At 43.0% G+C, this 12290-nt stretch overlaps 1 protein-coding gene across 1 annotated transcript in view; it reads left to right on the top strand.

The window, feature by feature from the left end:
- LOC109932919 (cadherin-23-like) overlaps positions 1 to 12290 on the top strand; it is a 375734-nt gene that overhangs the window by 113166 nt on the left and 250278 nt on the right. The window contains exon 6 of the mRNA XM_048616204.1: positions 1039 to 1167. Within this exon, the coding sequence (XP_048472161.1) occupies positions 1039 to 1167 (129 nt within the window). The remainder of the gene's footprint in view (positions 1 to 1038; positions 1168 to 12290) is intronic.

Genomic DNA, 12290 nt, shown 5'->3' with positions numbered 1-12290 from the left:
TCAGTGACCAATAACTTTCACTGAGATCAGTTGCTTATCACAAGCCCTCATAAGTATCTTTTAATTGAAAGGTAGGTCAGCCAGTAAGGATTAACCTTACATGTGAAATGAGGTTGAGAGGTTCCTTACGAATTATTTTTCTGCTGTCCATCACACACTAGACCAGTGTTATCTCTCAAAGAAACACAGCTCACCCTTTAAGGTCTGTTTGAGCATACTATCAACTTGTTTACATCACATGCCAGTGCCTTTTCTTGAACAATATGCAAACTTTGCTTAAAAGGAACATTACTAAATGTTTTCTGATAGTCTGAGAATGTAAGTGTCACTTGTAACTAGGTTAATGTAAGGTAGAAACCAAATGAGAATGGATTGATACCATTGATGTATAGAATTAGACTTGCATCTATATACATAGAGGGATATAGACGTAGAAACTTAGAAATTAAGAGCAGGAGTCAGCCTTTCTGCCCATTGAGTCCACTCCACCGTTCAATCTGATCAAGGCTAATCTTCTATGTCAACATCACACTTCCACTCTCTGTCCATGCTGCTTGATACCATCAGCCTCTCAAAATCTATCACTTTCTTGAATTATTCAGCACCTGACCTATTTAGCCGTTCTTAATAAGTCAACCCCTTTCATCGCAGGAGAGTCGTGAATCTCTTTTGAACTACTTCCAATGCCAGTACATCCTTTCTTAAATATGGGGACCAAAGTTGTACAGAGTGGGTTCAGGGTGTCCTGGGCAAATTCTCTCCCCTAAATAACATCAATGAAATGATTACTTGACTGCCCATCCCGTTGCTGTTTTGGGATCTTCTGTACTGTTATAATCCAGACTGACAGCTCACCGCACCTGAAGGGCAATTCATTAGAGACATTGCAGACACAAAAAGGTTGTGCTAGACAAATGCATGTTCTTGTCTGTCAATATTTATAAAATAAATTGCATAATTACAAATGAAGAAATAATACAATAAAAGACAATGTGGACATTATTTCATTTACATGTAGATTTATTCTATTTGTTTCAGGATCAAGACAAAGACCATCCTCTCTCTACACTGGCTAACCTCGCAATCACCATTACTGATATCCAGGATATGGATCCTATATTTGTAAATCTTCCTTACAGCACAAACATTTACGAGAACTCCCCTCCAGTGAGTAGCAGTTTTCTGTATATCTCCACAATTGCACTTGATATTCAGAAGGCACGGAAAGGCATATTGGATGAGGATTATTTCCTATACTTCCAATAGCATGTCCTCCTTGCAATGTAAACTCTCATTGTAAATTTGTCACACTGTAATTATGACATCCTGCCAGTGGTGGCAGCAGTACAACACCCTGTGTAACCCATAATGCGGCAGTGTCCCTGGTGGTAATATCTTGAACTGAACATGAGGAGAATTGAGGGTTTTATTTTATTCTAATACTTTTGGTAATAATTGGTAAGTTATCGATTTATTGTTCAAGGGGCTGCAAACTCTGCTTCAGGAGCGCAAATCTCAGTTGATTTGGTCGGTGTAGTTATTTTAATCAATCTGTTTGGATATGTAGTGACACACCTCTGGGCAGGTGAGACTCAAACCCAGATCTACTGGCCCAGTGATAGAGACACTACCACTGTGCAACAAGACCCACGTGCTTGTATCGCCTTACTCATTCCAAACAAATGATTTTAACTCCTCCTGTAGCAACTAAAGACCTAACCCAGGTGGGTATTAAATTTTCGATCTGAAACTATTAAATTGTTTGAGTAGCTCAGAGATATCATGTGTTATGCAAGATGATTGACATCATCCAGGACCAATCAGTGCACTTGGTCTGGCAGTACCCCACCCCTCCAACATTCCACCACACCCAACCCCTTGACCACCCCACCTACTGCTCCACCACACCCCTACCTCACCGTGCCCTACCCCTCCACTGTTGCCCCCAACCACCTTTCTACCCTCCACCACATCCCCACCCCTCTACCATACCCCAAACCTCTACCACAAACCCCAATCCTCTACCACAAACCCCGACCCTCCAACTGCACTCCCATCATTTCATCACCTCCCAACCTCTCCACCACCACCTCACGTGGTTGCCTAGACATCTGGTTTATGGCAGAATAATATCAATAGCATAGGTTCGGTTCCCGCAGCAGATGAGGTTACCATAGAGGAGCCTCCTTCTCAACCCCTCCCTGCACCTGAGGTCTGGTGATTCTCAGGTTAAACCACCACCAGTCCTCCCTTCTCTCATCTGGTAGAACAATGGTGACTTTACGTTCGGATGTTAACTGAATGAGTATTTAAGGGAGGATAGGAGTTTCTCACAGGTTAGATAAACAATGCTTCCTCAAGCAATGTCAGACAGAGCAGATGAGCTGGCCAAGTGCCCTGTTACTTCTGTGATTTCACTAGTGTGTGGAATGTAGAGAAACATAGCAACTTTCTTCACACTGGCACGGGATTTATTGCATGTCATTTCTGAGAGACAGGATAGGTTAAATCTCATCTTGTTTATCATGTTTATAGAGTTAAAATAATTTTTGTATTATGGAATCCCTATAGTGTGGAAACAGAGTGCATCCAAGCAGTTCTTTATGGATTTGGTTAAATGTAGTTAAGAGAAGGCTCGAGAGCAGCAGTTTGCTTAAGTACCAACATTTATTGAGTAAAAAGATGAAAAAAGAAAGGAACATTTATTAAGTAAACAAAAAGAATGAAAAGGAGAGAAACAAAATGATAAGCCTCACACCCTCCTGCCCATCGGGGACCCCTCGATCGACAGCTGGTCTAGAGGCTAAGGTTGTTCCTGGCACCGTTTGCAATCCCAGTCCGAGGTATCCTGATTTGGAATGATACTCTCTGTCTTACACAGTGTCGCAAACAGCAAGGCACAGAAAAACATATTGATTGTGCTGTCTTCGGCACGTACAGGAATGTTCACAGGACTCATTCAAGGTCAGGTAGCTGTCGAAAGTCATCAACAAGTTTAACCCTTCGGCCAATCCTATACACCGCCCACTCAGCCCAAGTCCACACTGACTCTCCACAGAGCATCCCACTCACACTCGCCCTTTTTACCCTCGTGCAATGGCTAATCCACCTAACCTACACATCCCTGGACACTATGAGCAATTTAGCATGGCCAATCCACCCTAACCTGCACATCTTTGGACTGTGGGAGGAAACCGGAGCACCCAGAGGAAACCTACGCAGACACGGGGAGAATGTACAAACTCCACACAGTCAGTCATCTGAGGCTGGAATTGAACCCAGGTGCTGAGAGGCAACAGTGCTAACCACTGAGCCACCAAGCAGCCCCTTTCACAAAATAGGGGAAGATTAAGGCATGTGGGTATTGGTAATGGTGCTTGTAATGGGTGTGCTGGGTAGGGCATTCGTTTGCAGTTCTTTATGAACCTTTTTCTCTCCCATCAGTTTAAGCAAAGCACTGGTGATTATGTTGATTTGGGTGTTAAAGGTCAACTTCAGCCCATGAGTGTGGTATAGATTCTACACAACTGTGAAATTCCAAGGGCAGACTGGAGTGTAAGGTTTAAACTGGTGATCAAAAGAGACATTCTCCAACTTCACAGGATTTTAATATACTGCACCCGTGCTTCAGCAATACCTGGCTCAAAGGAAATCTTCCTGAGGTGTTTCAGTTAATATCCTCATTACTGTCCTGATTTTCGTGTACAGCCTTCCTCAGCAGAACATTAATCCTTATCATTAAATATTTAAAGATAATTAGAATGAATAGTAAGGATAAAGTGCTAATGTATCGATGAAGCCCAATCAGCCATGTCCTTCAAATGTTGCATTAATGAGGCAGCAGGTCTGTTGGACAAATCTTTACCAAGATTAAAGTTTATCCCATGTGCTGCTGGACAGAATAGGCCGTTACCAACTCTCAAGTTAAGAAAGTTTGAGGCACTCTGTTATAAATACAGAATATCTGGATACATTCTGTTACACAGTGGCTCAGTGGTTAGCACCGCTGCCTCACAGCACCAGGGATCCAGGTTCTTATCCCTCCCTTGGGTGACTGTCTGTGCGGAGTTTGCACATTCTCCCCGTGTCTGCGTGGGTTTCCTCCCACAGTCCAAAACTGTGCAGGTTAGAGTGGATTGGTCACGTTCAATTTCCCATACTGTCCAGGAATGTTTAGGCTAGGTGGATAGGCCATGGTAAACGGAAGGTTACAGGGATAGGAAGTGGATCTGTGTGGAGTGGTCTTCGGAGGACTGGTGTGAACTTGATGGGCTGAATGGCCTGCTCCCACACTGTAGGGATTCTATGATTTCATGAAGATGCGTGCAACAGCTGCTCATGTGCTGCATCTTGTATGCTGTGTGGTTAGATCTGTTCTCTGTGCAAAGCCTGTGGTTTCGCTTGCTTGAATTTGACATACTGATATATTTTACTTACTTCTCGGATTGCGGATTATTTATGATGTTCCACTGCACTAGCAGTGGCTGGTCATACCATTCTATGGCTCACCTTTTATGTGATGGCCAGATCCTTTGTTTGAACCCTCTTTCCCCAGTATGGAAACCTCTGCACCTGGGTAACTTAGCACAAAACCTTTTAAACCGTAGATTCTCATCCCGATTGCAGACCCATTCCCTGTTGGGTTTATTTCAGTTTGGAGAGATATGAAGGCAAGACAAGGAGATGGTTACCTTGGATACAGACCCAATAGATACCATGGACAGGATGAATGTGGTCTACAAGATACCATGCGGAGACTGCACAAAACACTGTGTGGGACAAACAGGCAGAACAACTAGCAACCTGCATCCACAAACAGCTAACAACTAAATGACACAACCAGATGTCCTTGGTTTCAATACACACAGACGAGGAAAACCACACTTTCAACTGGGACAACACTATTATCATAGGACAGGCCAAACAGAGGACAACCAGGGAATTCTCAGAGGCTTGGCATTGGGGAGGCGATGGCCTAGTGGTATGATCATTGGACTGTTAATCCAGAGATCCAGATAATGTTCTGGGGCCCTGGGTTCGAATCCTGCCATGGCAGATGGTGGAATTTGAATTCAATAAATGTCTGGAATTAAGACTCTAATGATGACCATGAATCCATTGCTAATTGTTGGAAAAGCCCATCTGGTTCACTAATGTCCTTCACACCAGATCCCAAACCGTCAACTCAGGTTCTCTGTCCAGAGATGCTGCCAGACCTGGCAAGTTTCTCTAGCACACTCCTTGTTTCTTTCAGATTTCCAGCATCTGCAGTATTTTGCCTTTATTCAAAACTGGTTTTATATCCAGTGCTTGAGAAGTAAATCAGCAGTGGTATGGTCTTTGACCTAATCTGCTGTGCAATCCTATTGGTTAGTTTCCCTGATCTCTCCAAATCCACTGGATTAGAGTTTCCAATTTAAATTGAGACATTCTGATTTTCTTTTGAACTGCTATGTTCCAAAATCTAGTGCAGTCTTAGTCTGTACTGTCATGGGGGTCTTACCTGAGAGGGCTGTCGTATTGAAATTGAAACGTTAACTCTCTCTCCACAAGTGTCACCGGAGCAGCCAAATATTTCCAGCACTTTCTGGTTTTGATTCAAGATGTCCATTCTCTGCTTAGTTTAACTGTTATTGTAGAGCCTCCTTTCTTATTGGAGGCTTATTGCAGTACACCACAGGCTCAGAGATGCCCAATATTGTAGATTACAATTAGTATGCCATAGTTAAGAGAGAGTACTGGGGCACCCCTTGCAGGGTAGTTGGTATTTCTCATGGCCAGGCTTTAGGAGCCAAAACATTGACTATCTGAACTCAGAGATAGTAGGAACTGCCGATGCTGGAGTCTGAGATAACAAGGTGCAGAGCTGGAGGAACACAGCAGGCCAGGCAGCATCAGAGGAGCAGGAAAGCTGACGTCTCAGGTGTGGACTCTTCTTCAGAAATGACTATCTGAACTCCTCCTTTTTCTGTACTGCAAGAATTAAAGATGTGGCTATCACCCATAATTAAGACGCTGAGTTACAAAATCTGAGCTGTGCTTTTATTGCATGGTGTTTTGCAGTTTTTAGTGTTCTAGAATCTCAGCGCTGTGATAAACAAGGCCATGGATTCAGTCTTCACTCTGGCATTTTGAGTACATGAACCTCACTGAAACGTCACTGCAGGATTCGATTGTTTGGCTAATATGACACCCAACCTGTCCTCTGAGTTGGATGTGATCCCATGGAATTATTTGAAGAGATATAAGCAAATTGGAGACATAGAACCATAAAATCCCTACAGTGTGGAAGCTACCCTGTCCCTGAAACTCATGGTTAATGTACTTAACCTACACATCCCTGGATACTACGGGCAATTTAACATGGCCAATCCACCTACCCTTTTTTTTATTATTAATTCACAGGATGAGAGCATCGCTGGCTGGCCAGCATTTATTGCCCATCCCTAATTGCCCAGAGGTACATGCCGTGAGTCTGGAGTCACGCGTAGATCAGACCAAGTAAGGATGGCAGTTTCCATCTCTAAGGGACTTTAGTGAACCAGATGGGTTTTTCCCGACAATTGACAATGGTTGTGGGCAACATTAAATTTCTAATTCCAGACTTTTATCGAATTCACATTCCACCATCTACCATAGCAGGATTCAAACCCAGGTCCCCAGAACATTTTCTGGGTCTCTGGGTTAATAGTCCAGCGATAATACCACTCGGCAGTTGCCTCCCCATTACACACATCTTTGGACAGTGGGAGAAAACCAGAGCACCTGGAGGAAACCCACGCAGACACGGGGAGAATGTGCAAACTCCGTATAGACGGCCACCTGAAAGTGGAATCAAACCCAGGTCCCTTCCCTATCTCCTGCCCCATATCTATCCCTGAACCAACATCGAAAAAAAAAGTCGACCTTTGTTGTTACTTGTGAGAGCTTACTACACACAAATGGACAGCCTGGTTTCCTAAAATGTTGTCACTGCTGCACTGTAGAAGTTCTTAATTTGACCATAATGCATTCTGCAACACCATGACATTGAGAATAGACGATATATTACATACTTTTTAAAATCCCCAGTTAGAATGCTAGTTCATGATCATAGTTTTCTATTGATGGGTAATTGAAGTGTTTTTACATCTTTATACTGTCCTATAATTGCTCACAAACAATCTAATTCCCCTCAGTATGTTAGAGTACATAACAACAAGTCATTCTATACACAAAATCTCACAATGAGTGAATCATTAATATATGGCCTGCAGAATGAAAACACACGTCCCTTGTGGGATAGTGCTATCAATCAGATTCTGAACAGCTTTTTTCACCTCTGGCAGCTTTAGGAGAGGGCATTTATTTTTTAATTTGCATTTTTAAATTTGCAATGTAAAGTGAGTATTTATAACTTGCTGATGGATTATGATTTTATTACAAAGCGATTCCAACATTATTGCTGAGCTGCAATCCTATTACAGTTTGCATTATAAAGCGGGTTTTAAACCATGGTCAGTGAAGTCATTACATTTCTCTGTGTCAGATCAAATTCCTGGAATTATTAGAAAATTACTTCATGTGTTGTACATTCTAATAACAAGACATTTTGTTTTTTTTAATGATATCCCTTCGGATACTTGCAGCCTTTCACAAATTCAAGGAGTTTTCCATTACCTTAGATCTCTCTGAGAGTCTGTCACTATTCGAAAGAGGCACCTGCACAGGGAGTGTGTCAATATTTATGCAGGTTGTTGGTGGGGTGTGGAGCAGGCTGGAGAGACGGGACACTGTGGGGAGGTGGTGGTGGAGAACTGTCAGCCGAGGGGCAGGGGTCCCAGAGACGGTGACAGTATTTGTGGGTGTGGTCCGTGAGTTTGTGTCTGCATTGGCAGAGCTTCCCAGAGAGTGAGCTTTAAGTTCTCAGGGCCACAGTCTGGCTTTTCCTGTGTCTCTACTCAACCAGCTATAAAATGGGCGCCAGCAGTGAGTGCTTTACCTGATTATGGCAAGCCAGGAGGCACATTGGTACGGAATTGCCTTTGCATATGTTATCATTTACGTTGTGAGTTACTCATTTTACCCACGATGCACACCCTTGTTCTCATGCATTATCTCATGGTTATGCACATCAGTCTGTGCACATTCATTACATCCACGGTCTTTAAACCATGCCCATCACTTAATGGTACACTTGCCTGTTGTCATTGGCTATTCACCTGACTGCTGCTTCTTAGTATCATGTCGTTGTCATAATAACCTTTGTTCTGTTTGTGGGGTTTGGGTTGCTGTGAATGTCGGGCTGAAGGTTGATCTGTGGTCTTCACTGACGGGGGTTCCTATCTTCCAGGGCAGCTGTATGCATGAAGGAATAGCTTCTCCAACTGTGCACAGATACCTGCTGTTTTGACAATCTTCCTGGCGATTCACTTCCACTGCATATGACCGCGCTGACAACAGCTTTGTGCCGCTTGGGTAGAGTCTTGTTGAACGTGTGCAGGCTTGTACCATGACTGGCTGCCCAATGGCTAACTCTGGCAATGCTTTGACAGAATTAACAGAACGAAATTGGTTTTCTGATATTTCACCTTGATTTTTACACCCTCACCTATTACTACTTCTGACATCAGTAAGTTTTTGCTGTTGGAAGAGGAGTTTGCGCGTGCAGTGACATTAGCCTTTGTGTTGGACTAATTGCCATGCCTTCAATAGGTGTACTTCTCCATTTGAGCATTGCCTTGCATACATCTGGGTGGCATTTGCTCGATTTCTTCGATGAATTTCACTGCTGCCTCAGCCTTTCCACTTTTTTTTAATTCATTCATAGGATGAGGGCATCGCTGGCCAGGCAGCATTTATTGCCCATCCCTAATTGCCCAGAGGGCAATTAAGAGTCAACCACACTGCTGTGGATCTGGAGTCACATGTAGCTCAGACCGGGTAAGGATGGCAGTTTCCTTCCCTAAAAGGCATTAGTGAACCAGATGGGGTTTACTGACAATCGTCAATGGATTCAAGGTCATCATTAGATTGTTAATTCCAGATATTTATTGAATTCAAATTCCACCATCTGCCATAGTGGGATTCAAACCCAGGTTCCCAGAACATTATCTGGGTCTCTGGATTAATAGTCCAGCAATAATACCACTCGGCCATTGCCTCTCGCAAGTCCTTTCCCACTTGACTGGGGATAGTATAAGAGTTGATGAGTGTTGTTGAATTCCTCAATCTTTTATGAAGCAGTGAATTCTTCACCAGTGAGCTGAGGGAAATGGGCACTCAACATAATGCCTGAGTGCTGCAATTACCAAAGGGTTCTTTCAGGCAATCTGAAATCTCACCAGTGGTCATTGAAGTCAGCTGGCCCACCACCCAGTCAGCACAATAACGGTCTACAGTGATAGAGTAATCAGTTCCTGAAGTTAATGTGAAGAGGTCTACTCCCAGCTTTCCCCATGGGCTCTCTGGGACATCATGTGTCACCAGTGGTTCACTGAGCCTGATATTCAGGACAAGCGCTGCACTTGGCTGATCTGGTCCTTGATTGCGTTGCTCATGTTTGGCTAGAAGACCATTTCTCTTACCTCCCTTGGACTTGATTCATTCCTTAGTGGGCTGCCTAGATGGACTTTACCATCCTTCCTCTCAACTTCTAGAATCATAGAATCCCTAGAGTGTGGAAGCAGGCCCTTGAGTCTACACCGACCCTTCAAAGAGCATCCCATCTAGACCTACCCCCCCAGTGACCCTGCATTTCCCATGGCTAACCCACCTAGCCTGCACATCCCTGGACACAACAGGGTAATTCAGCACGGCCAATCCACCATAACCTGCACATCTTTGTACTGTGGGAAGAAACCAGAACACCCGGAGACAAACCATGCAGAGAATGTGCAAACTCCACACAGACAGTTACCCGAGGGTGGAATCCAACCCGGGTCCCTGGCGCTGTGAGGCAGCAGTGCTAACCACTGAGCCACCATGGATAATTACTATATTTCCTTTGTACACAATGCCACCTTGGGCTGTCCATTCATCTCTAATTACTCAGGGAACTATTGACCTTCACATTTTCAGGCCGTCCTTTCATCAATACTACTTGCAACGCTTGGAGAATTGCATCTTGTGGAATGTTTTGCTTCATTTGAGCAAAGTTATATCATCTGTAATATTCATTGTCTCGAAGGGTTGATGACTTGCTGACCATGTCAAGCATTTACTTCGTACTGGATGTAAAAAATTTCACAATCTGCCGTAGCACCTTTTACTTTCATCATAGGGAGTGCTGCCCTAAAGAGCAAGTCAGCAATGTTAGCTGTTTCCCTTGCTAATGTGTCTCATCCAGATTATATCCCTGTAATTGGAGTAACAACTCTAAAGATACATACGTTCCTTTTTTAGTAGCTGTGCTTCTGTACACTCTTCACCACTTAACCTCACATCTGACACCATGGTAGGACAACAGGCGTGTACTGTGTCTTTATTGAACTGACTGCAAAATGGCTGTCAGCAGTAACTGCCTCAATATAGGTGTCACATTACTACAACAAACTAGGTGACACATTAATGCAGTATTGCATTTCTATCCCAGAGTGCATCAGCATTAGTAAAGAGGATGCCTGCTCACCAATACCTCTGATGTATCAAATGGTTGGTGAAATCTGCCCATGCTGATAACTTGAGTTAAAATCATGTAACGCTGATCTGATATGAAAAATCATTATTCACAGGAACATCCTCATGAAATCAGAATACAGTAAATGACAGGGAAACAAATTGGGTGGAAAATTCTGAAAGTTTATAAAATTAGGATTTGTGTTATAAAGAGACACAGTCAAAGTATTATTGTCTTGAAATGGGAATGGATAACTTCAGCAAGTTAAATACAATATGAGACTAACAGACTGCAAGGTGTTTAACCGTATAAAATACACATTGTTTATTTGCCACTTCTGAGACTTGAATGTCCAGCTATAAAATCATAGCGATGGCAATTCTGTGTGTGTTCATATCAGTAGTTATTTAGGCTCCACTGAAGTGGCCTCTGAAATATGCATCAAATATCTGAGATTACTCTCCAGTGGGTTACTCCAGTTAACCAGACTGTGACACAATTGTCACTGTTTACACACTTCAAGAAAATAGAATATCAATTTTTCTGTGACCGAGCAATTTTGAGGCAAACCTTCTGAAGCAGCCAATTATGTGCTATAAATTCTGGAAATGGAATGGCGAATATTAGACATTACCTCGATTTCCTGTAATACCCTCTTTAACGTAGTCGCTGATTTGGAAAACACAATTACCAAAGTGACTGATTGCCCCTGGAGACTATTTCTTTTCCTTTGCCTGCCCCACTGCCCTCCAGTAAAGGTCAATGGCCTTGGATTTATGGATGTCACTGTTTAAGCCTAAATGCACTTTTGATTTTGATAGCTGGCCTCACTGCGCAGTAAGCTGTTCCAGAATTTCAATTACAGCATCTGAGATGACAGACGACATAAAGTTTGCTTTCAATTGTAAAGAAACAAATTGTGCTATTTTAAAGAAATGATAGCTTGTACTTTGCTTCAGGATTAAAATATTTTTCCAAAATGTTCTTTCCCAGACTCCTACCAGTTACTTAAACTGTGCTGCCATAGGTAAACCACAATTATGACTTTAACCCAAGTTCCATTTGCTAAATGAGGAAAAATAAATGAATTTGTGTTCCTATGACACATTGTTACCTAGATTCATGTACGTTGCAATATCAGATAAAGGTACTTTGCCCTCATACGGCAGAGTTCAGAGCTCACAACCAATCCTCCGTCCGAGATATTTTCCAATCAGTCCATTCAGAGATGCTATTACATAAAGATTTCCAAAGATGTAGCTGGGGTTCGAGGGTTTGAGTTATAGGGAAAGGTTGAATAGGCTGGGGCTGTTTTCCCTGGAGCAATGGAGGCTGAGGGGTGACCTTTATAGGCATTTATAAGATCATGGGGAGCATGAACAGGGTAAATGGCCAAGGTCTTTTTCCCAGGGTATGGGAGTCTAAAACTAGAGGGCATAGGTTTAAAGTGAAAGGGGAAAAATATAAAAGGGATCTAAGGGGCAACTTGTTCACGTAGAGGGTGGTGTGCGTATGGAACGAGCTGCCAGAGCAGGTGATGGAGGCTGGTTTACCACATTTAAATGGCACCTGGATAGATACCTGAATAGGAAGAGTTTAAGAGGGACATGGGTCAAATGCTGACAAATGGGACTAGACTAATTTAGGATACCTGGTCTGCGTGGACGAGTTGGACCAAAGGGTCTGTTTCCGT

Source organism: Rhincodon typus, chromosome 34, assembly GCF_021869965.1.
Source record: "Rhincodon typus isolate 14 chromosome 34, sRhiTyp1.1, whole genome shotgun sequence".
NCBI classification, from domain to species: Eukaryota; Metazoa; Chordata; class Chondrichthyes; order Orectolobiformes; family Rhincodontidae; genus Rhincodon; species Rhincodon typus.
This window is presented reverse-complemented; position numbering and strand designations above follow the sequence as displayed.